We start from the raw sequence: 27,197 nt of genomic DNA on the forward strand, positions 1-27,197 counted from the left end.
TCTCCCCTTTTCTTTTTCTTTTCCCATTATCCCTCTCTCTCTTTAATTATGTTTTTATTCTTTTTTCTCTACCTCTCCTTTCCTCTTTAATTTTTTTCTATCTATATATCTATCTCTTTGTGCTTATCTTGTTATTTTTTCCTCTTTCTCTTTTCTTCCTCTTCTCTTCTTTTTTTTTTTCTCTTCTCCCTTTTTCATCCTTTTTCTTCTCCTTTACCTTCTCCTTTCCACCCTAATCCCAAAAAGGGCTAGCAAAGGCTAATAATGAAGCTGCTTTTTTTGGAAGAAAAGAATCCCACAACTGGTTTGCATCACTCTTTTAGTTCATTTCCTATTGATTACATTGGAATTCAAATGACATGTCTATAAATGAGGATTCTTGCTGAAAGAGAGATGATGAATTTATTTTTTCTATGGAATTCTAATGGTCTCAGAGTTCAAATAGGTTTTCAGTGTAATTCAGTACTTCATTGAGGGAGCCTGAATGGTCCAAGAATGACTGTGCTTTTTCTTTCACTGACCCTTCAAGTACAGTATGCCACTTCTGGCCAGAAGTCATTTGAGGGAACAGGTGCTTGATAAGAACTGGATGGGCAGCCCACCTTGGCACTAAAAAGGGTCTTCTTTACAGAGTAGTGTACTCTTTCAAAATCACTTAGTCTGTCCAACACAACTTATTTTTATCACATTCCCGTGCCCTGATAATAGGGTTCAAATTTATTTTTAGCGAGGACCATCACATTACGAGGATAAGCATATAGAAGGGTCAAGGAACTATGTACTATGTGTTTATCAAGGGAATAATTTGATCATCAGGGTTATTTGGATAGCTTTTTCTCCTGACAGTTTAGTTTATGGTTTAGATGATGGGACTTTATTTTCTTGATAGTCATCTTCATTTTACCAACTCTTACCATATCTAAAACAATTTGTCTTTCTTTATCCGGATGACTCACTGGACAAAAATAACCAACTCCATGGCAAATTGGACCTATCTAATTGATAGAAAAGTATATGACTCTTATAATTTATAATGGGGGCAAGCATGATGGGGAGCATCTACAATCTTTACTTATGATAGTCTAAGACTGAGGGATCACTTGAACTCAGAATAGGGTGCTAAATCCAATACCAATATAGTGAACCCTCAAGAGTAGGGACCCACTAGGTTGCTTAAGGAAGACTAGGACAGAAATATTAGATTGAAAATCCTATGCTGATCAGTGAGATAGGGAGGCCTGGTCTCAAAATACTACTACTACTACTATTACTACTACTACTACTACTACTACTACTACTACTACTACTACTACTACTACTACTACCATTACCATCACGACTACTACAGTAGTACAGTAGTAGTAACCAAAGCTATATGTCTTGATTATATTCCAGATAACAGGTAACAGATAACTATGCTATAATTCTATTGAATTCAGGGATCTGTGATTTCTTCAGTGTGTCAGTGTGATGAGTCAATTCAGCAAAATTAAGATTCTGTTGTGTTCCAAGTACTGTACTAAGTGTTAGAACATGGGAATAACATTACTTTCTAGCCAATCTTGTGATGAAACTCTCACACTTTGCTAATCTAGTCCACATCTGTCATATTCAAAGCCATTTTAGCTTGGTATAGGACCTGTTAAAACTTACATCCTGTTGGCATAGCACTTAAGAACTGTTGTACTCTCTAATTCATAATGGTGATTTTAATGGAGGGCTAAATAATTTTCATATTTTTATTATTAGTAATATCTATTTTACAGAAATAATAATAAAGAAAATTTCCAGAAATAGGGCACTGACCTATGATGCATGGAAATAGTTTTGCAAACTGGATGAACCTGAATCAGTCTAGTGAGTGAGTCTATGAATGATAACTACAAATAATCATGAATCAGAGATGGAAAAGTACTTGGAAATAAACTAGCATAATCTCCTCATTTTGTACATGAAGAAAGGAATAGTGATTTATCCATGGTCCAGTATGACACAGAACCTGGACTTGCATTCAGATCTTTTGACTCCAATATCTTATTACTTTACCATCCTGGTTCTGTATGTCATGAGGTGAATGTGAGTTTAATAAATGAATTATCCAGGAATTTAAGAAAAAATGGCTGTGGTGAAATATCTTTTGGAATCTCCATGATTACATGGGATGCAGGTTCACACAGGCACACAAAATCAATTCAATGTTTCAGTAATCTTATTAGTTCTGCAAACAATTACAATAACAAAAAAAAAATGCTCTTCAAAATAGTCATTGATCCCCTATCAATAATATAACCCTCCATTCTTCCTCTCAGCCTTTAGCCCTATTTGCCTTCCTAAATAGCAATGCTATCTTCTCCTATGTTTTCTTTGCCAATGAATTCCTTATTCCTATTCCTAAGGCCTGTTCCAACCTGTCCACCTCTCTTGTAAACTCTTTCTACAGAATTTCAATATATCCTAGGCAACCTCTACGATCACCTGCAAGAAGTACTCCTTTCTATGTTAGTAGTAACCTGGCTTTTCCCTAACATATCACTTCCCTCACAGACATTTCCAATGAAAGGCTCTTCTAATTCATTAGCTCATGGCATAAAGAGGAAAGACAGACGTATTTCTTCATTCTCATTGCATTTTCCAGACTATGATATCACATCATCACTCAACTGTCTATGTTGTATCGCCTCAAATCCCACACTATAACCTACTAACTTTGCCTTCCAAAATGATTTCACTACTTGCATTATCATATTCCTCCCAATCTGTGCACTTTTATTACTCTCTTTGTACTTATCATCCATTCTGATTCTCCTTCTAATTTCTCTACTTTGTGAATATCAGTAGTCTTTACTTTCTTTACTTGAGGAACACTTAACACTAGCCTTTGAATCTACCATCACTCAGAACTGTCTTTTCTCCAAAATCCAAAATACTGACATTAATCCCTTCTGACTAAAGATCCTTTGATCTCCATTTTTTTCTATTCCTTTAAGTCTCTTTGATCTATGTTTCCTTGTTGTGTACTTCAGTTCCTCAAATTTGCCCCAATCTTCCTATTAGCCATTTATTGTTTTATCCAGTTCATATTCCATAATCATCCTTTTCATCATTGTTTTTACTTCAGTCAAAAGGTGTGCATGGTTTAGTAACTTTTGGATATTGCTTTCTAAAATCCATTTCAAATCCATCTTGAATTGTTGGATTCATCTATTGTAGAGGGCTGAACTCTTGAGTCGTTACACTGAGGTCAGTTCAAGCATTTGGGGCTAATTACTGATTGGACAATACTCTATGGACATATGCTTGGAAAATGGTCCTTTCCACTATCCGTGCTGGCTCAATGATTGGTGTATACAGAGGATTGTAGGAAGGACTAGGGGATGTAGTAAGACGAGCCAGAGTCACACTTTGGGCGGTGGACGAGGGAGAAGGCGGTCACAGAGAGATTCTGCTTCCATCCTGTTCAATCCTGTGTCTAAAGACCAAGAATAAAGACTAAGGACTTTTGCTTATCCTAACTCCAGCTGATTCTGGGATGTCCTGTGTGCTAGCGTGGTGGTCACAATCTACAACTACTATTTTTCTCCTTCCCTTCTCACCATCACAACTTTAGAAGAAATACTTTCTACTTACACTTCTATTTCATCCTCCACTTATATGGATTTGATCTTGCCATTATGATAGAGATAACTTGAATATTTCCAATAAACTCTTGCTTACCATATGACCTCTTTTAGTTCCTCAGCATCCTTTACTTCTCTTCATAATTTGTCACTGTTGATTCTGTTTCTTCTTAAAATTCTTTCATAGTGTCAGCAGATTGTCCTGCTGTTCCATTTTTATTTCTGTGATTTTCCCAAACAAAACTCCTTCCTTTGATATTCTCCTTTTTTGTGTTTTTCCTCAATTATAACATTCAGTGATTCCCTGACTGTACTTTTTCCTTTCTGTGAAATGGCTTATTTCCCATCTTTGCTATTTAAAGTGCTACTCATTTTTCAAGGCCAATTTTAGTGCCATTACTTCCCTTATGAAGTCTTCTTTTGTTTCTAACCATGTGTTATTTATCTAACCTTTTAGATCATTTTGCTTTTATCTTATTGTACTTATTACATTGTGTCTAGTATTATACTTGTTTTACTAATCTTATTCACAATATCCATTGCTGTACCAAGTATGATGTCTACTACATTATAAGTCCTCATATTAATATCTGTTAAGTGAATGAATACATAAATGTTCCATGAATTTATATATATCTTGGCCACGTGACCTTTAGGCAAACCATCTGTAGGCAGCTCTTTTAAGACTTAAGTAGCTGAGAAGGATCCCCACCTGTACTGGTAAAGTGAGTTGCCTCTTCCAGCATTTTCCTCTACTATTGCAATCACAGATCTAGTTCCTATGCAGAAATTAACTTTCCAAGATTGTCACTCGGGGAAAAATGCTTATTATGTTCATGAACACAGCAAATGTGTTTGTTGTACAGCTTTCCTGATAAGACCTCATAAAAAATGACTTTTCTGTAGGAAATATATTTTAAAGTAAAGGTTTTATGCAATAAATAAACTTCTAAAAATCCCTACAATAGAAGATGGCTTTTCAGTTGAGAAGCTGCTATTAGCAGCATGAAAATTTAAGAAAGTAAGAAGGAGTGAGGGAGTGGGAAATGCTGTTTGATTTGTGAAAATTTCCAAAATACAGTCTTTTCCCTTGCCCCAAGAAATAGGGAGCTTTATTGTATCCTCCTTCTTACAGTAAAACAAGCATTCCTAAAGAGAGGATCATAGATTTTAGAAGTAGAAGGGAGCTTAGAAGTCTAGTTCCTTCCTTTTGCAGATTATAAAAACAAAAACAAAAGCTAAAGCCCAGAGAGGTTGTCACTTGCTTATTAAAGCCACATAGTAGTACATTAGAAGAGCTGAAATTTGAACCCATGTTTTCGTACTGTAAATCCAGTGATCTTTCCACTATGGTGCCTATGGATAGTATCTTCTCTAATTAAAATGTAAGAATAACATAAATGATATAATTTTTAAATGAAACTTGTTTGAAATTAAAAAAAAAAAAAACAGTCTTTGCTAAATACTTTCCCTACAGCCTATTTTTCTCCTCTGTTGGCTTCTCCAAACATAACTCTCTGTCCTCAAACACTCAATTCTGCTCTCTAGGAGATGATCTCACCTCCTACTTTATTGAAAACATTTGAGGCCATCTGTTGTGACCTCCCTCATTTTCCTTCCTCTATATCTGAAAATCACTCTGTCTTTTCTCTCACTCTTTGCTTTTATTTTGGTACCAGTCTCAGAGGATAAGGTTCTCCTTATTCTTGCGAAGGCCAACTCTTCCATGTGTGGCCTCAGTCTATCCCCTCTCCTCCTGTTTTTAATTTTTTAATTTTTGTGATCTTGTTCCATTGATCAATCTCTCTTTTATTTTCAGCATCTTACCACTAGTTGCTTTCTTTTCTATAGCTGCAAACATTTTCAGGTCTTCTCTAGTTTATTTAATTTTAATTTAAATTTTTTTCAATTACATGTAAACAAAAATTTTTAACATTCATTTTTAAAATTTTGAATTTTAAATTTTCTCCTTCCTCTTTTTCCTCCTTAAGAAGGCAATTAATTTGATATAGATTATACATGTGTAGACATGTAAACCATTTCCATTTTAGCCAGTTGCAAAAGAAAAATTAAAATTAAAAATTAAATTAATTACAAAATTAAAACCAATAAAAACAGTTTTTTAAAATTTATTCTTCAATATGCATTCATATGCTATCAGTCCTTTCTTTGAAGAAAGGTAGTATTTTTCATAAATCCTTCAGAATTGTTTTGTATTATTGTATTGCTAAGAATAGCTAAATCAGTCACAGTTGATCACCATACAATAGTTCTGTTACAATGTTTTCCTGGTTCTGCTCACTTAAATTTGCATCAGTTTATGTAAATCTTCCTAGGTTTTACTGATAGCATTGTGCTCAACATTTCTTAGAGCATATTAGTATTCCATCACAATCATACACCACCACTTGTTCAGCCATTTACCAATTGATGGACTTCTCCTCCATTTCAATTCTTTGCTACCACAAAAAAAGAGCCGTTATAAAATTTTTTGTACTTATAGACCATTTTTCTTTTCCTTTGAATTCTTTGGAGTATAGGATCTCCTCTAGTTTAATAACAAAAATTCCTTCCTTTTGACTGTGCCATTCCCTTGAGCTGTTGTCCCATTATTTCTTGTCTGCTCTCCTTTTGCTAGCAAATCCTAGTGTTGGTACAGTAGATAGAGCACTGGGCTTGGAGTCAGGAATACTTGAGTTCAAATCCAGGCTCAAACAATGACTAGTTATATGACCCTGGGCAAAAACATCTCGAAAAAAGATCTTCGAACATCTTGAAGATCCCATCTCAATAGCCTCCATGACAGTGGCTAACACTTTGGTGAGTAGAGCAGGTAGGTGGTTCAGTGGATTGAGTTCTGAGCCTAGGAGTCATGGAGACTTGAATTAGAATTTAGTCTCACACACTTACTGTGTAACCCTGGGCAAGTTACTTTTGCCTCAATTTCCTCAATTATAAAGGGGGGATGACAATAATACATATTTCCCAGGGTTATTGTGAGGTTCAAATGAGATAATATTTATACGATACCTAGTGTAGTGCCTGGCACATTGTGGGTATTGTACAAATATTTAGTATTTTCCCTTCCTTTCCCTTCATTACCCTATACTATGTGACTTTTGACCCCACCTGTCAGAGTATACTCAAATAGAGTATTTGTAAAGTATTTAGTAAGTGCCAAGTACATCGTGTGTACTTAATAAATTCTTCTTCCTTTCTCTACTCTATCCCCAGTGCTTTAGGCCAACGCTTCTTAAACTTTTCCCACTCACAACTACTTTTCATTAAGAAATTTTTATGTGACCCTGGGTATCTACATATATAAAATTGGCATAAAAACCAAACATTTGCTGATAATAAATCATAATTTTGTCACCTCCATATTCAATTAGGTGACCTCATATGGGTTTGCAACCCACAGTTTAAGAAGCTTTGCTCTATGCAACTAACACTTTAGATTACAGAGAATGTTCTCTAACCTTTACTCTGATCTGATCTGTGCTAGTAAAGTGAACTGCTTCTCCTGGAAATGCCAGGTCCAGTCCCCATTTCTAGTCGTATCTTTTCTGGGTGTTAGGCTGAGGATACAAAGTCAAAAACCAAAAAAATATGACAATAATATGAGGATAGAGAAGCACTAAACTATCAGGCATACAGAAATCATTTTCCATAGTAGAAGTTACATAATGAATAATATTTATGTGTATTGTAGAATATAGATTGTAAGCATACTGAGAAACTTTGGAATCTTTGTCTCTCCAGAATTTAAAACAGCTTTATATCTTGTAAGACTTTCAGTTGGTTTGAATTCCAATTTCATTGGAGAAGTGAAATGAACAGGTCTTAAACTTAAACTTATAAATGTGTAGTATTTGCTTAGAAAACTCCCAACTCCTTCTTCATGCAGTACAAAGATAATGTTTAACCTAAACTCTAACTAATCATCTAATCTTAAATTATTAGGACTAATATTAATGACATTATATTATCATTACATTCATAGTTTTCACCTGAAACCTGACATAGCTCATGAGTGAAAAAGGGACTTCTATATCATAAAGTGGAGGTGGGTGTGAAGATAATCCCTGTTCCTATGTGAGTTAAAGGATTAATATTATGGGGATTAAATTTTGACAAAACTTTTCTTTGTAAAGTTAGTTACTATTAATTCCAATCATTCAGAGTATTCAAAGAAAGTAATTGCATGGATAATGTAAAGAATATTTCTATTCATATTTAGAATGCATTTTTCTTACCAAATGATTTTCCTGCTTAGTTTCCTCAAAATAATATTAATGTGTTTACACATTAGCAAATGCCAATTGGCAATAGGAGAAAGCTGAATTAAAAATCCAGTTGACTATAAAAAGGCCTGTTAAATAAGTTGTGTATGCCACTCAGATATTAAAATTTTGACCCAAATAAGCTACAAAGTGATTAATATAAAGTGTAAGTGATTGGGGTTTTATTAAAAATGGATCATATTATAAATGAGGCAGCTAGATGGTACAGAGAGGTTGGAACACTGTCCCTGAAGTCAGGAGAACCTAAGTTCAAATGCAACCTCAGACATTACTACTTCCTAGCAGTGTGACTTTGGGAAAGTCACTTAACCCCAATTACCTCACCAAAAAACTAAAAAAAAAAAAATAGGAAAAAATGGATTTTGTAACGTGCATACATTGCACATTAGTGATCAGTAAATGTTCATAAAATCCTCATCTTGTTAAGGGGAAGAAATTAAATGACTTGCCTAAACTTGTGTTGTCATAATCAATATAATTGAGAAAGATTCACTTGCATTTGTCTCTTGATCCTATGCCAAAACTCCTAGAATATGCTTTGTAAAAAGTCATGAAATGAAGTATTGTTGATCTCATGAGGAATAATAAGGGGAGAAAAGTGTTAGATCATTGGCCCATCTGATTTATATTTGTAAAAAGATGCAAACAAAAATATGCTGGTGGAGCTGTGAATTAATCGACTCATTCTGGAAGGTAGTTTGGCAATAGACAGCTAGGTGGCACAATACTTTGCTATTTGTAATTTCTTAAAATATCCCCGTTTCTCATTCATTTACCATATCTTTTGTACCTTCAAATAATTTTTGTTTTTTATTTTGTCAAGTTAAATGCAATTAAGGGATGAAGTTTTGGGCTTGGAGTCAGGAAGACCCCGAGTTAAAATAGCTCTGTAATTCTGGGCAAGTCACTTCATCATTTGCCTCAATCTCCTTTCATGTAAAATGGTGATAATAATAACATCCACTTCCCAGAAATGCTGTGTAGATCAAATGAGTTTTTGATAGTAAAATGTTCAAACCCTGGTACATAGTGGGCTCCATATAGATGTTAGTTATTATTATTATTATTAGCTACCATATTAAATGTAATGTTTAATCCAATGATACCACTACTAGGCATATACTTAAAAAATATCAAAGAAAGAGAAATAGCTCTAGCTCTCTCTTTCTCTCTCTCTCTCTCTCTCTCTCTCTCTCTCTCTCTCTCTTTCTCCCCCTTTTTCTCCCCCCCTTTCCTCCCTCCCCTCTCTCCTTCCTTCCTCTTTTCCCTCCCTCCCTCCTTCCTCTTCTCTCTCTCTCTCTCTCTCTCTCTCTCTCGTCTTGAGGAAATGTTCATCAGTCAGTTGTGGTATATGAATGTAAGAGAATAGGATTGTGCAGTAAGAAATAACAAGCAGGGTGATTTCAGAAAAAAACTGAAAAGGCTTACATGAACTGATGCAGAATGAAGCAGAACCAGGAGAACAATTTACATAATATGAGCAACACTGTACAATAATCAACTGTGAATGATGTAGTTCTTTTCAGCAATACAGTGATCTAAGACAATTCCAAATGACTTATGCTGGAAAATGCTCTTTACATCCAGAGAAAGAATTGATAAGAGTTTGAATGCAGATTTAAATGTACTATTTTTTCATGTTTTTTTCCCCCCTTTGGCCTGTTTCTTCTTTTATTACATGATTAATATGGAAATATGTTTCATGTGATTGCACATATACAAGCTATATTAAATTGCTTACCATCTTAGGGTATAGGGGAAGGAAGGGAAGGAGGAATAAAATTTGGAATTTGAATTTTTTAATTAATATTAAAATTATCTCTATATGTAATTGGAAAAATAAAAGGCTACTTTAAAATATTCATAGAACTTTTAATGCAGCAATAACTAAAAATTCAGGAGGAGTTTCCCATCAGTTGGGGAATTACTGAACAAATTAGTAGTATGTGAATATATGACATATAAAGGTTTAGGCATATAACGGAATATTATTATGCTGAGATAAATGGTGAGAATTATGAGTTTAGAGAAATCTGAAAAGTAAATAAAACCATGAGAATAATTTTTGCAGTAACTATAATGTTATAAATAAAAAGATCTTTAGAGGAATTAGTCATGCCATTCCTCCATTCAAAAGTCTTTATGGCTTTCTATTGCCTATCAAGTTGTCTTTAAGGTTCATGTCTGTTATAGAAATCCTTTCATTCTCTAGTATGTTGTGGTGTATGAATGTAAGGGAATGTAATTGTGCTGTAAGAAATGACAAACATGGTGATTTTTTTTTTCAGTATTATCTCATTCTATATTCCACATATACACTAAGCTCCAGGCAAATTAAATCACACTCTGTTCAGTATATTCCTCCTCTTCTTTATCTGCACAGATCCTTTCTTTTAAAAATTCACTTTTATTTTCTGTTCTAAATTATCTCCCTCTCATCTCCTGCTCTTCTCCCCTTTGATAAAGGAAGAAAAACAAAGCTTGCTACAAATATACATACTTAAGCAAAACAAATTCCTGCATTAGTCAACTTATATCTTTTAAATCCTAGATAAACACCTCTTCCTTTCTGAAACCTTCCCTGATACCACCAGTATACAATGATCTTTTCCCTGTGTCTCACATATTTCTCTTCATCTTTCTTCTTTATATTGTTTCTTTATATTGTATGATTGTATGTTATTTTGCATTCTAGTTATCTCTGTATCTGGTATCTCTCATTAGAAAGAAAGCTCCATGAAGTCAGAATCCTATTTTTGTTTCTCTGAGTGCCCAGTACAATGTTGTACATAGGTCTCTTAATAAATGTTTGTTGAAATTGATTAACCCGTGCAGCTTACACTCATTTATTTATTTATTTTTGTCCCTTTCCTAGTTTGTTGTGACTGTGTTTTGGAGCATCTACATCTATGATAGAGAGATGGTTTATCCGAAGTTACTTGATAATTTCATTCCTGCTTGGCTGAACCATGGAATGGTAAGTAAAATAAAACAGATTGTGTGTGTGTGTGTGTGTGTGTGTGTGTGTGTGTGTGTGTGTATTTATTTATTTTTTAAAGAAATGTTAATAAGTATATTTTCTCATGCTTGAATTTCTGTTGCTTCTTTATGGATTATTGTTAGATGTATATGAAAGAATGGATAATCATTAAGGAAGAAAAATATTAAGAAATTTAAAAAGCTTCCATTTTAATGACTAACTTAAATTAGATTAGACTATTAAATATATCGATCCATTATGTCTACTATCTTAGGGCTGCTGTTATTTCTTATATAATGAAATCATATTTAATAAAATACTAATTAATTGGTTCAGTCTCTGTGAGATAAAAATTTATTTTTTTTACATCAAAGTAGCTCCTCTTACCTTATAGATTGAATACTAATATATGTAGAACGAAGATGAGGCCTCATCTTCATTCTATCCCTTTCTTTATTTCCCAACTCTCCTTTACTCTCACCTAGAAATATTACTAGGATCCTTTTGAAATGTTGGATAATTTCTTAGAAGTAGTAGCAACTTTGAAAACATCTTTTTAATTATTGCAGGAATATGTCTTTTGTCTTTGCCATTCTTTGTTACTGGAATTTTCCTTTCCAATCCCTGTTTGTTGAGTGCTCTTTTCTGATCGAAGAAGTTTATAGTCACTGAGGTTCAATTTTTTTTTTCCTAGTCTCATCTCTTTTGGTTCATTAGATATCATAATCATTAGAAAACCAAACTTTCAGTTTGATGATTTTTATTGCATTATCAATTTCTGAGTGAGGGAAATTGTCTGCAGAGGGACTTAATATTATCCTATTACTTTAATATCTGAGCTTGAAAATTTTCTGTTTTTGTTGTTGTATCAAATTTATTTGGAAGCCTGCAGTTTGGTCATAGCCATTTTTAGAAAATGTCACAGGATGCTTCTGGTGAAAAGGGCAGTACATCACAGAAATTATAGGGGAAAGGAAGAACTCTAAATAATACAACCAAAATAAAATTCCCTTTTCCCACTTTGGTGTATTTTAAGAAGAGTAGTACATAATTTCAATTGTATATATGATTGTGCTAGACTGACTTAACCAAGCCTTTCTAAAACACAATGTAATGATTAGCATATTTTTTTCCTTTTTAAAATTTTTTTAATAGTATTTTACTTTTCCAAATACATGTAAAGACAGTCCTCAATATCCACCTCTGCAAAAGAGTGGCGTGTTTCTATGCTTTTCTGAGCATCCAGGAAGTGGCATGGTATAGGGGAAAAGAACTTTGAATGAGGAGTCAGGAGATGGGGTTCAGGCTGTATCATTAACTAGCTATATGGCTTTTAGTAGTCTGTTTAATTTCTCAAGACCCCATTTCCCTTACTCATAAAATGAAGGTGTTGAACTGACATCATTTGTTTTGTCCTTTTGCAAAATCCTATGAGTTTTGACAAATCATAGTTTTGTTTGATGATGCCATTCTGGAACTGCTATATGTAATGACTGAAATAACATCACTGGATCAACCAATAATGAAACTGTTCCTACTTTACAAGTATGATTTGGATAGTGTTGTTTCCCAAAGGCTACCAACACCTATAGTTGTAATCATATACATGTTCATTCTCGTTCACTTTTAATGAGAAAAATAGAACTTTTACAATTACAAATATAGAAGACAGAAGAAATATGTTAAAGATATTCTGATGGAGAATTTCTACAATAAAGGTGTAGACTTTTGGAAAACATTATTTGGGATGAATTTGAGAAACAAATGCTCTTTTTTAGAAAAAAAATTCAGGTCAAGCTTGAACCTCAGACACAGAGTTGCAATGAGTATTAGATTTTGCACAGGACCCCAACAGCCACAAATCAAAGAACAATTTTTCCATGTTCTCAGTGACTAAAGAACTATGGCTCATAAATTAATCATTTCAACCCTGTCCAGGTACAATCATAATCCATAGCATTGTCTTCAAATTTGAAGTGGTGATATATAACTGTTTACAATGAACAAAGTGCATTGCCTAGTGAAGTGAAGACATTCTGATGCTTTACTGTTTAAGACTAGTAGCTACTTTCTTGGGGAGATAGGAATGGAGGCGGGGTTAGCAGAGAATAATGGAATTACATCATAGGGTAGAGCATTGCAACTATTTACTACTTGGCTCTTTTTCTGTATCTCTAAACTATATGTAATACCATCAATCTGAAGAGTTGATCACAACCTCTGTTAGTTGCAGTTGTACATTTTTCTGAGGCTGAATATTTCCAGCAGTCATCTCATTAATCAAATTCCCAGCCTTCAGACCTTAAGTCTGTGTCTGCTTTCAGAACTGAACTTCAGACAACTTTGATAACTAGGTTGAAAAACACAACTCTTAACTTTGCTTGGTTCTTTGGACAGACTTCCTCTGTTGCTCTTGTTCCATAGCTCACAAGTGAACCTTTGGATGACATTCACTTCTGTTGATACACACCAGAGTGTCATGTCACTAATGCTGTTTAAGTCTTTTGCTCTTTAAGATGTCTTAGTCTATTGTAGAGGGCCTAATTTTTATACTTAACAGTAAAAAGGGAACTGATTTACCCCTCTTTTAAAGTACAGTATCAATATACACTCTTCAGTGCTTGGAGGATACCTTTGTCAGATAAGAGAATTCATATCCCTCCAGGAGAACATTGATTATCTCCTCAGATGCAGAACCAGACACTGTTTGTGTGGTCTCAACATTGTTTGTTACCAATCTGGAATCTTGGACTATAAAACGGAAATTCAATTCATAAAATGCCATTATGACATTCTCTTAGAAGGCATCAAGAAAGCAGCCTTGAATTTACAATGCTAAAACTTTTTAGAATTGCAGCACAGTTTAAAGAATCGAAGAACTAGGTTCCAAACCTGATTTCTTCTTGTTGCCTTGGGGGAAAAAAACAAAAAAACAAAAACCAAAAAACAAAAGAACAACATTTTTCTTCTCTGGGCCTTGATTTCCTCAGCTATTAGAAAAGGTTGAAATAAAACTTATGGTCTTATTAAGAATGTGGGAACAGCAAAAATAAAATAAAACAGACTTTAGATTAAAAACAAGGTTGCTAAAAACTGGATCTCATTTGTTTGTGAGAAGAGAGATATGACTAGGGAGTCAGAAGTTAGAGTGGTGATTTCTCAACCCTAGTTTTATAATCTTGATGACAACATGAAAACTTTCCCAAAACAGAATATTGGACTAGGAGTGGGAAACCTGGGTTGTAGTACTGACCTGGTACTTACCAGTCATAGGAATGGCCAATCATTTATCTTTTCTGAGATCCAGTTTATTTATCTGTAAATAGGAATAAAAATAACGGTTGTGCCCATTTCATTGTGGTGCTCAAAATGTTGGGTGAGAAAACACATGAGAACACAGTGAAATATAATGCATCTAAAGGTTATCTTTTAACTTTTAAAAATCAACATTCTCCACATGCTGCTTTAAAATCAAGCAAACACTTAAGGATTGTCACAAGTTTAAAATAGGAACACCTGCAAATGTGTTGCTTCTTTCCCTCTTAAAGGTAGTGGAAAGTCATCCAGGAATTTGTCCAAGTAGCTAGCAAGTGCTCTATATGCAGATAAAATATATCTTACCTTATCCCCCTTGGCTAATTACACACACACACACACACACACACACACACACACACACACACACACACACACACATACACACACACACACATTAATAGCAGCTGCCAACAAATATACCTTCCAAACTTGAAGGGTGCATTCCATGGATGGAGGGGTATGAGTAATAAAGGTACTGGCGTAGCTCTCAGGCGAGAGCCACACTGGGCTGCTACAATCAGGATGGGCATCTTAACGATGAACATCTAGCCAGAAGGTATAAGAAGGCTGGTCAGCAGAAGAGCTATTTCAGAGAGCTTATGCAGGAACTACAAAGGAATTGTTTTCTAACAAGGAGTATGATTATTATCTTCACTCTCTTGTCTTGTTATTGACTCAGTTCTTATTGCAAAAATAGAACCTTGGGCTCCTTCACTTCTGCTGACCACAATTTTAAAGCACCATTGGGGGAGCAAATAAACATTTTAAAGATAAATAACCATAAATATTTAAACTCAGAAAAGATTGTAGACAATTATCACTGCTGTATCAGGAAGCACTCAACAATGATACAATGCCTCTGCTTATTGAGAGAACTAATTAATGTTGATGAGTGCTTTGAGATCTCGAATGAAAGACACTGCAGATGAGTAGACTGTTATTATTATTATTGTTATTATAGAGCTGTGAACAGCCATGACATAGATATTCTGAAAATCACAGCATGAATTATCCATTCCCCATATAATTTCTGAAGGAGGAAGAATAGAATTGGGCCCTACCACTGAGCACATTCAAAGTGTCATTGTTTCTTTTGTGCAATTGAAGATCAAACTAACCTTAATTTAGATGAATATTTAGTCTTCTTTTTTTAAATACAAAAGACAGCTGTAGTTTTTGTACATCTGCCTTTTTAAAGAAGAAAATGGTGTTAAATGTATCTGGATGATTGTGGGGTTTGTAGCAATATAGAGATGAAGTTACTCTCTTGGAATATCACATGACTTGTGGAAACTGTCCAAGTCTGGGTAACATAGTTCATAAATTTGATTTCAGGAGGAGCTTGGGTCACTCTATCCTCTCACCCTTTATGAACTTTGACTAAAAGAACACCAGTGAAAATATTATACTTAAAGGACCTAGCCTTGTGCTTTATTTTTCTTTTACAAAGAATTCTCCTTCTAAAGCTGCTCTGAGATGCTTGAGAAAACTCAACAGTAAAACTCATAACCTGTTAAAGAGGGCAGAAATTCCTTGGGAGCATTTGGCTAGATTGGGTTCATATTTGAAAGAGACTCCCACAGAAAACTCAAAAAGGGAATAGAAATTCAGCAGAGTAACTATGTTAAATTCCTATTGACAGGGGATTTTTTGTTGTTGTTGTTGCAATTTTGACTTATTCTTTTTACATTTCTAACTTAGTGAAGCATCTTCATTCCCTCATCTTCTACAACAGCTCAGGTGACCCCAAACTTGTCTTCCTTAGGCATTTCCTCCTCCAAACCTTTACACAGGTCATTTTTCTTGACTTCCTCCATCATTCTTTCTTCCTTTTCCTTTTGTTCTGAATCTCATCCATCCTTTGAAGCTTTGCACAAGTCCTAGCTTTTCTTTGAACCCTTCTTTGAGTATCCCAGGTCTCAAATCTCCCTCAGTGTATAGTCCATCTTCTGGATTCTCACAAAACTTACTGTCTATATGTCAGGAACTTATATATTGTACACTACCTTCTATTATCAGTTTTCTTTTATCACATTGTTCTTTATATCTCCCACTATATCTAACACTGTAGTATACAGTGGTTGCTTGATTTATTGATTTCTATTTGAGAATGAATTAAAAAAAACTTCTTTATTTAAATTATTAAAATTATTAAATACTAATAATGGAAAAAAAGACTCAAATTGAAAATAACTCACTTCTTTCCTAACTCTAACGTGTCTTTTCTCTCCAATTTTATTTACACTATAAGGAAAAGTGGGGTAGGTTTCTCCTATTGCTGCATATGTTACACATTGGTGGATATCACAACTCAATAATAATAATAATAGCAGCAAACATTTGTATAACACTTTAAGTAAGTAAGGAGATCTTTAATTGTTGCCCAAAGAATGCACTGTGTCTCTGTCCTCATATAAATGTGGATTTCTGGACAATCCAGAAATAGTGGTGTCACGTGAATAAGAGATCAAATTAAGTACAATGAGGAACTTTCTTGTACATCATTTTATTTATATCATTATTGTCTTTCAAGAACAATATAAAAAGATTACTTTTTTTTTCTCAGACGAAGAAATTGAAACTATTTATAGACATATGAAAATATGCTCCAAATCATTATTAATCAGAGAAATGCAAATTAAGACAACTCTGAGATACCACTGCACACCTGTCAGATTGGCTAGAATGACAGGGAAAGATAATGGGAAATGTTGGAGGGGATGTGGGAAAACAGGGACACTGGTACATTGTTGGTGGAATTGTGAACACATCCAGCCATTCTGGAGAGCAATTTGGAACTATGCTCAAAAAGTTATCAAGCTGTGCATACCCTTTGATCCAGCAGTGTTTCTACTGGGCTTATACCCCAAAGAGATACTAAAGAAAGGAAAGGGACCTGTATGTGCCAAAATGTTTGTGGCAGCTCTGTTTGTAGTGGCTAGAAGCTGGAAAATGAAAGGATGTCCATCAATTGGAGAATGGTTGAGTAAATTGTGGTATATGAACGTTATGGAATATTATTGTTCTGTAAGGAACGACCAGCAGGATGAATACAGAGAGGACTGGCGAGACTTACATGAATTGATGCTGAGTGAAATGAGCAGAACCAGGAGATCATTATATACCTCAACAATGATACTGTTTGAGGATGTATTCTGATGGAAGTGGACCTCTTCGATAAAGAGAGCCTTAATTGATCAAAGATGGACAGAAGCAGCTACACCCAGAGAAAGAACACTGGGAGATGAATATAAACTGCTTGCATTTATGTTTTTCCTCCCGGGTTATTTATACCTTCTGAATTCAATTCTCCCTGTGCAACAAGAAAACTGTTTGGTTCTGCACACATATATTGTATCTAGGATATACTACAACCCATTCAACATGTAAAGGACTCTTGCCATCTTGGGGAAGGGGTGGAGGGAGGGAGGGGTAAAATCGGAACAGAAATGAATACAAGGGATGATGCTGTAAAAATTACTCTGGCATGCGTTCTATCAATAAAAAAATTATTTTAAAAAATTATTTGAAAGAATTTTCTAGGTGTTGTGAATTTCTGTAGACTTTCAGACTTGTTTGAAATTCAAAGCTGAGATTGCTATTGGGCTTAAACTCTGAATCTTTTTTTTTTTTTTTTTCTTGCTGAACACTAAAGATGGGCAAGCCCAGCAGTATTTAGAGTTCATCAAAAGGTCTATAACTCATATTCAAATGTTTTGGGGTCAGCAAAACCCAAAACATGGTTTGCTCAGTACTTTTCTCCTAATTCTTAGACTCATACATATGTCAAAGTAAACCTAATCCATATGTTTTTAATTCATTTACCCTTAGCTCTTCAAAATATTGTTTTCTAAGAGCTGTTTGAAGCCCAAGAGGCTTTTGATAGGATTTTGGACTGGCAAAGATACAATTTTGGGGAGATTGACCTTCTTTGATACCACAGACAAATCTTTTGTTAGCCACCCAAATTGATTCTGTGGCAGAAGGCCTTGCTTACATCCTTTGCAGGTTTCTCATAAGTGCCATGTAGAACTCCTTATCCTTTGAATCAAACAGTGACCAGTGTTAAACATACAAGTTGAATTCAAAGCTTAGTGTTTTTGAACTTCCTTGGAGTTCAGTATTTAAGGAAGTATAATTTACTATTCCTCTTTCACTGACAATACTAAAGTCAAAATGTTACACTGAGTAAATTAACAATTTCAAGAAATATTTCTTAAAAACATAAGTTGTTTTTTTGTTTTGTTTTGTTTTGTTTGATAAAAAAGGATCCAGGTGACTCTTTAAAGATATATCTAGCGGGTATAAAAATTTTAGACCATAATTTTTATTAATTAGAAAACATGAATAATAAAAACTCAAGGAAATGATAACAGTAGAAATATAAATTGTAGGATTTCACTAACTCAAGACTGAGGACTGATGAATTCTTGTTAAGCTGAGTATGGTCCCTGGCACACAACAAGTGCTTGCTGATGGATTGATAAGAGTGTTGATTTACAACTATATAGTGCTGCTTTACATGATTTACCTCACTTGCATCTCACAATCATTCTGGGAGGTGTATATATATATATATATATATATATATATATATACTTGAAAAATAAAAGTTAAAAAACAACAACTTCATATACTTGAAAAATAAAAGTTAAAAAACAACAACTTCCCAAGGCATTCTTCAAAGATGTATCTAACCTTATGTTTTTAGAGATAAAGATACAGAAATTCAAAGAAGGTTAAGTGAGCTGAAGGTCACAAAGGAAGTCGGTGGAACTGATTCTAGTCTTCTGACTCCAAGATTAAATTAAGCAAAGATGTGAAATTAATTAAAAGCCTATGAAAATCATAAATAGTATTATCAAGTATCTAATGCTAAAAAGTAAAACAAAACATAAGATAAGGACTATTTTTTTTTTTTTCTAACTGCTTGATAGTCATTATTCCCTGAAGTAGCTTGCTGGTACGATAGAGAAAGTGTTAGGCTTAGAGTTTGGTAGTTGAGTTCATATTCAATCTTAGACATTTGCCAATTACCTTAGCAAGTGACTTTACCTCTGTTTTCCTCAGTTTCTTCAACTGCAAATTGGGGAGAAATAATAGCACCTATCTCCCAACATTATTGTAAGGATCAAGTGAGAAAATAAAGCACTAAATACTGGCATATAGAAGTCACTAAAGTTTCTTTTCTTCCTCTGTGTGAATATAACTGAAATGATTTGCAAGCTAATATTTTCTACATTTTTCTTGGTGCTGCATGTAACCTTTCTAAAGTAAAGCTCAGATCATGTTCCCCTGCCTCCAGAACCCTTAGTCCCTCCCCATTACCAACTAAGAAATTCCAACCTTTTTTTTGTCTAGTATTTCATGCCTGCCACCACTGGGCACAATCTATATTTTTAGGCTTACTTCCCACTGCTTCATTTTATGCACATGACACTGTGGCCAAAAAAGACAATTTTATATTCCTTGAATGAACTCTATGGTTTCTTTATTCTGGTTTTTTTTTAGAATTGTACTCTGCTAATGCCCTCTTCCATTAACACTGCCAAATTCCTACATGTCATTCAAGGCTAAGTTCAAATTCTTTCTTTTGTGTGGTTTACCTGATCTACTTCATCGGAAGTGTTTTCTCCCATCTCTAATCTTGTTAATAATTTATTTTTTGGACAGTGGCCTAAAATATTCCAAAGAAGCATATCTTGGTGACTCCATGGGAAGTGAAAATCATTCTACTTAAATGGTTTTATGTTTTTGAAAGACACCTTGTGAAAAGGCCTTTAACTGAAAATTCACTCATATTTTGTTACTTGCTAAATATTTAACTAGTTATGCTACATTTAGAAAATTTATTTATCAGGGTTTCCATATCACTAATAATAAGAGAATTATAAATCAAAACAGCCCTCTAAGATTTTACCTCACCCACTATAGACTTTCAAAAATAACAAAAGATGGTAATGGTCAATGTTGGAGGAATCACGGGGAGGCAGGCACACTAATGCATTGTTAAAAGAACTGTAAATCAGTCCAACCATTTTGGGAAGCAATTTGGATTTTGCAAATGAAGTGACTAAAATTTCTATACCCTTTGACTTAGAGATTCCTCCACTAAGGTTATACTTGAAGAGGTTCATTGTTAAAAAGAAAATAATACATCAAAATACTTATAACAGCAGTTTTTATGATAAGAAAGAATTAGAAACAAAGTAGTTACCTATCATTTGGGGGATGGCTAAAATAATTGTAAAACACATGAATGTAATGGAATCTTAGTATGCTGTAAGAAATGGTTAATGTAACAGATATTGTGAGGCATAGAAAGATTTACAAGAACTGATGCAAAGTAAACAGAGCCAAAAAGAATGTATAACACTGCAACAATGTAAATGGAAAGAACAATCAAAAGCAAAATGGAAAACATATAAATAACAAGCATGACTTGAAAGAAAAGATATGAGAAGACACTTCTAACACAGATCTTTTGCAGAGGTGGAAAGCCTACATTACATATATTTTCAGATATGTATTGATTGGCTTTCTGATCATTTAAAAAAATATTTATCATAGAACTATAGATGTTGGTAAAACTTGGTGATATATAAAAATTAAAATTATTGATAAAATTGAGTTTATTATTTTAAATGTAAAAAGGAAGATAAGTTAACTTATATTCTGCAAAATATAATAATGACAATTATTATTAAATGTTATTCTGAAACATTTATTCAACAAACTTTTATCAAATATCTATCATGTGGAACATTTCTTTCAACAAGTCACTTAGTCTTCCTAGTACTCAGTTTCCTCATCTGTAAAATGAGGAGATTAGACTAAATGATTTTTAAAGCCCTTCTCAGACTTAAATATCATAAGAATTATATAGGATGCTAGAGTGGAAAACTCCATACACAGAAACTTTTCATGAGTATTTCTATTTGTGTTGACTCAGTGATAAATGTTAGAATCATAGCCTACAACTTAGAAATTTGAAAGGACTATCAATTATTAAATTATTAAATATCATTGAGTCTAAAATGCCCCTAACCCACAACCTCTTCTACAGAATCACTAATCAGTTGTCACCCAGATACTGCTTGAAGATGTTTAGTAATAGGGAATATGCTACCTACACATACTTTAATTGTTAATGCTTTGAGCTGAAATATGCCATTTATTCCTCAATATGAATCATCTGTGATGATCATGATCAAAAGGCGATCCTTTAAAATATCTTTTAGCCCTTTGTCCAGGGAGTATGTCATAAATAAGTATCAGTATTTCCATTTCACAAATTATATAGCACTATATAGTGCTTTTAAATAATAAAAAGTGTTCCTTTTCATTGAGAGAAATGTGAAGGAACTTAGATTCACAGTAATTTTCTTACTTGGAATAGCTATAGAATCAATTTTTACCTTTATATACTTCTGTTTGCAAGGGCCAAAAGATTACACTTAGTGATTTAATTAAGATAATTGTACTTAGGCACAATTGGTTACGCTAATTTAACTGTTATTTTTGATTGATCTTCTTATTGTCATGTTTGTGAACAACTTTCTACTTAATCCAGTTCCCTTCCTCAAATAAACTGATTCCCTTGATTTGGCACCATATTGAATTATCCTTTGTTTTAGGTTGCTGCTGCTGCTGCTGCTATTGTTACCATCTCTGTATGACACTGAAAACAATGATTCAGTTCAATTTAAAAAACATTCATTAAATACCTATGATATTCAATATGGTGGTACATAGCTGTAATCCCAGCTACCTGGGAGATAGAATATTGCAGATGTTTTGAACTTGAGAGTTTTGAGCTACAATGGACGATGTAGAATGAGTGTCTGCAATAAATTTGGCTTCAAAATGATAACTCCCCAAGAGCAGAAAGGGCTTTATGTTGACTAAGAAAAGTAAACTAGCAGATGAGTGAACAACAGATAAAAGCTCCTATGCCAGTTACTGGTAGAAATGGGCCTATGCGTAACCTCTACACTTCCAGTCCAGGTGAGATGAGAAGATCCAGTCTTTTTCCTTTTTTTCTTTACTTTTATTTTATTCTATTTTTAAAAAATTACATATAAACACAATTCATTTTTAAAACTCTTGAGTTCTACTATGTGAACATAATTACAAAACACTTTCCTCACAAATAAAGTCAGATTTTATCAACTGGAAAAATATCAAGTGCTCCTGGGTAGTTTGAGCTAGTATAATAAAAATTACAATACTACATAAATTAATCTATTTATTTAGTACCATGTCAAACTCCCAAGAAATTTACAGAGCTAAAAAAAAAAAATTAACAAAGTTCATCTGGAAGAACAAAAGGTCAAGGATTTCAAGGGAATTATTGGAAAAAAATGTAAATGAAGGTGGCCTAGCTGTACCAGACCTAAAGCTATATTATAAAGTAGTGGTCATTAAAATCATTTGGTACTGGCTAAGAAATAGAGTAGTTGATCAGTGGAATAGGTTAGGTTCACAAGACACAATATCTAAAGGCTATAGTAATATAGTATTTGATAAACCCAAAGACCCCAGCTTCTAGAATAAAAACTCACCATTTGATAAAAACTGCTAAAATTGGAAATTAGTATGGCAGAAACTAGGCATTGACCAATACTGAACACCCTAAACCAAGATGAGGTTGAAATGAGTTCATGATTTAGACATAAAAAGTGATATTATAGGCAAATTCAATGCAGAGAAGATTAGAAAGGAAGCAATAAACTTTTTTACATGAATTAAATTTTACTAATAAATTTAAATTAATTAAAATTTTACATTTAAAGGTTTTAATAAAGACCTAATTTCTAAAATATTTAGAGAATTGACCCACATTTATAAGAATTCAAGCCATTCTCCAATTGATAAATGGTAAAAGGATATGAACAGACAATTTTTAATGAAGAAATTGAAAGCATTTCTAGTCATATAAAAAGATGCTATAAATCACTCTTGACCAGAGAAATGCAAATTAACAGTACTCTGAGATACCACTACACACCACTCACATTGGCTAAGATGACAGGAAAAGATAATGATGAATGTTGGAGGGGATGTGAGAAAACTGGGATATTAATACATTATTGGTAGAGTTGTGAACTGATTCAACCATTCTGGAGAGCTGTCGAACCAAACATACCCTTTAATCCAGCAGTGTTTCTACTGGGTTTATATCCAAAGAGATCCTAAAGGAGGGAAAGAGCCCCCACATGTGCAAAAATATTTGTGGCAGCCCTTTTTGTAGTGGCAAGAAACTGGAAACTGAATGGATACCCATCAGTTAGAGAATGGCTGAACAAGTTATGGTATATGAATGTTATGGAAATATTATTGTTCTATAAGAAATGATCAGCAGGATGATTTCAGAGAGGCCTGGAGAGACCCACATGAATTGATGCTGAATGAAGTGAATAGAAGTAGGAAAACATTGTATATAGCAATAGCAAGAATATATGATGATCAATTCTGATGAATGTGGCTCTTTTTAACAATGAGATGATTCAGGGCAGTTCCAGTGATCTTGTCATGAAGAGAGAGAGCCATCTGTACCCAGAGAGAGGACTGTGCAAACGGAATGTGGATCACAACATAGTATTTTCACTCTTTTTGTTGTTTGCTTGCATTTTATTTTCTTTCTCTTTTTTTTTTCTTTTTTGAACTGGTTTTTCTTGTGCAGCATGATAAATGTGGAAATATGTATAGAAGAATTGTACATGTTTCATATATATTGGATTAGTTGCCATCTAGGAAACGGAATGGGAGGAAGTGAGGGACAAATTTGGAACACAAGATTTTGCAAGAGTGAATATTGAAAATTATCTATGCATATATTTTTAAAATAAAGAGCTTTAATAATAATAAAAGAAATTATGAGCAGCCTGATTTCAGAAAAGCATGGAAATACTTACATAAACTGATGCTAAGTGAAGTGAGCAGAACTAAGAGAAAATTGTACACAACAACCACAAGATTATGTGATGATTAACTGTAATGGACTTGGCTTTTTTCAAACTATGAGGTGATTCAAGGCAAGTCCAATAAACTTATAATGTAAAGAGTTATCTATACTCAGAGAGAGAATTATGGAGACACAGTGTGGATCACATCATAGTATTTTCACATTTGTTATTGTTATTGTTTGCTTCTTTTTTCTTTTTCATCTTCCCCTTTTGATTTGATTTTCCTTGTGTAGCATATGTGTAGAAATAAGTATAGAAGAATTGGGAGAAAAAAAAACCAAAATTGAGTTCCAGATTCTTTTTCCTCCACCCTTCTCCTCTCTAAATTTTCCGCATTGCATTGAGAATGCAAGCAATTCAATTTAAGTTATACATGTGTAGTCATGCAAAACATTTTGATAATAGTCACAGTGTAAAACAAAATATAGACCAAACAAATCCAATTAATCCCTTAAGGAAACTAAGGTTTTGTTTTGTTTTTAAAGTATGCTTCAATCTCCATTCAGATACCATCAATTCTTTTTCTAGTTATGCATAGCACATGAATGGTATATGGATAGGAAGGATTATTATTAAATCCTTCAAAGTTGTCTTGGATCATTGTATTGTTGAGAATAGTTATGTCATTTATAGTTTATCATCTTATGATATTCCTGGTCCTTTATACACAGTATATTTCACTTTCAGCTCATGAAAGTCTTTTCAGGTTCTTTTTGAGAGCATTCTGCTTATAAATCATTTCTTATAACACAATAGTATTCCATAATAATTATATACAACAATTAGTTCAGACATTCCTCAAATGTCAGGCATTCGCTTAATTTCCAACTTTTTGCCCTCAGAAAACAGCAGTTAAAATATTTTTGTACATATAAGTCCTTTTCCTTTTTGTTTTTTATCTCTTTGGGTATACAGAACTAGTAATGCTTTTGCTAGAACAAAGAATATGCATGATTTTATATGCCCTTGGGCATAGTTCCAAAATACTTTGCAGAATGGTTGAATCAATTCATAACTCCACCAACAATGCAATAATGTTTAATTTTTCCTCCATCCCCTCCAACATTTGTCATTTTCTTTTTCTTTACTATTAACCAGCCTAATAGGTATGTGGTAGTATTTCAGAATTGTTCTAAATTGCATTTCTTCAATCAGTAGTAAATTAGAGCATTTTTTCATGTGGCTACAGAGAACTGCGATTACTTCATCTAAAAAATTGTTCATATCTTTGATCATTGATCAAACAGGGGAATGGCTCTTATTTTTACAAATTTGACCCCATTCTCTGTTTGTTTGAGAAATGAGGCTTTTATCCAAGAAGCCTGGAGAAGACACAGTCTGTAAAAATATTTATACATAAAAACAAAAACTTGAATGAATGAGTCCTTTTAATGTACTGTGATCTAAGTAATGCCGAAGTAAAAATAACATATAATTCCTGTCCTCAAGAAATTTACAGATTAATCATGGGGAACACAAAAACCTCAGATGAGTATAATATAAATAAAAATGAGATTAAGTGCAAATAAGTGATCAGAACAAATAGCTGGATAGATTTTAAGGAAAAAGAGATTGCTTGTAGCTGAGGGATTATGGAGGGTTTCAAGAAGAAGGTGATACTTGAGCAAGGTTTTTAGAAAAGGAAGGATTTTTAAGAATGAGGAGCATGAAAAGAACCTATTTAACAATGGGAGATTATGTGCGCAAAGGCCAGGAGATAGAAAAGGACAAAAGGAACACAGGAATAGCAAATAATTTATTTATTATTATTATTATAGCTTTTTATTTACAGAACATTTGCATGAGTAATTTTTCAACATTGATCCTTGCAAAACTTCCTGTTTCAAATTTTCCCCTTTTTCTCCACAATACGTGTTAGGTAGTCCAATATGTGTTAAATAGGTTAAAGTACATATTAAATCCAATATATGTATACATCAAATAATCTATTTAGATTAAAATGGCGAGGATATGGATAGACGTCATATGAAATAAAACTAGAAATGTAGAATCAAAGAATCTCAAGTGTGAAAAGAGTAGCAGAGGCCATATATTCCAGGTTGTATAAACAATTCTTTCTACAGCCTTCAAGGACACATAGTTATTTATCCTTTGCTTAAAACTCTATAGTAAGAAGGCAACCTTCTTAGGAACAGCTATTGTTAAAAATTTTTTCTTACATTGAGTCTAACTCTGCTTCTTGGAGGTAAGTGAAGCTGGAATGACATGGCTTTATTTAACTTAGAAAGTTCCAGACTTAGTTGCTGTTCTTCTGTCCTACTTGGGTCCAACCATAGGCACCCTGGATTGAGGTCCTGGATATTTGTAATGAATTTGTGCTTTATATAAGAACAGGATAAATATAGAAATCTACTTCTTTCTCTCTTCACCTATTGCTTCTAGCAATATGGGACTAGTCCAAACAAAACAGTTCTATATTCTTTTTGTTTTTTATCTCTTTGGGGATACAGAACTAGTAATGCTTTTGCTAGAACAAAGAATATGCATGATTTTATATGCCCTTGGGCATAGTTCCAAAATACTTTGCAGAATGGTTGAATCAATTCACAACTCCACCAACAATGCAATAATGTTTAAGTTTTCCTCCATCCCCTCCAACATTTGTCATTTTCTTTTTCTTTACTATTAACCAGCCTAATAGATATGTGGTAGTATTACCACTTAATGTCCCTTTCTCTGAAGACTTCTTTTATCTGAAGCATCTTTCCTTTGTATGTACCCAAACTTTTCAATTCCTTCCAAAAAATGCCTCCCAGAACTGAACACAGTGTTTCAGGTATGATCTGACAAGTGAAGGGAACAGTAGGAGTATATGTGTTCATTAGGTCATTGGAAACAAAGAGAATTAGAAATCATGAAGGCTAACCTGTGTGTGTGTTTGTGTGGATGAGAGAGAGAGAGAGAGAGAGTGTGTGTGTGTGTGTGTGTGAAAGCTGAAGCCCAGAGAAGTTCCTGTTCCAAATTTTTATGATTCCAAATTCAGGGCTCA

General features: G+C 33.7%; 1 protein-coding gene across 3 annotated transcripts in view; it reads left to right on the forward strand.

Annotated features, from left to right (window-relative positions):
* The window catches only part of AIG1 (androgen induced 1), a 312,358-nt gene that overhangs the window by 102,823 nt on the left and 182,338 nt on the right, over nt 1-27,197 (forward strand). For all 3 annotated transcript variants that reach the window (XM_051997874.1, XM_051997873.1, XM_051997872.1), the window contains exon 3: nt 10,797-10,898. In XM_051997874.1, coding sequence (XP_051853834.1) covers nt 10,797-10,898 — 102 coding nt within the window. The remainder of the gene's footprint in view (nt 1-10,796; nt 10,899-27,197) is intronic.

Source organism: Antechinus flavipes, chromosome 4 (genome assembly GCF_016432865.1).
Source record: "Antechinus flavipes isolate AdamAnt ecotype Samford, QLD, Australia chromosome 4, AdamAnt_v2, whole genome shotgun sequence".
NCBI classification, from domain to species: domain Eukaryota; kingdom Metazoa; phylum Chordata; class Mammalia; order Dasyuromorphia; family Dasyuridae; genus Antechinus; species Antechinus flavipes.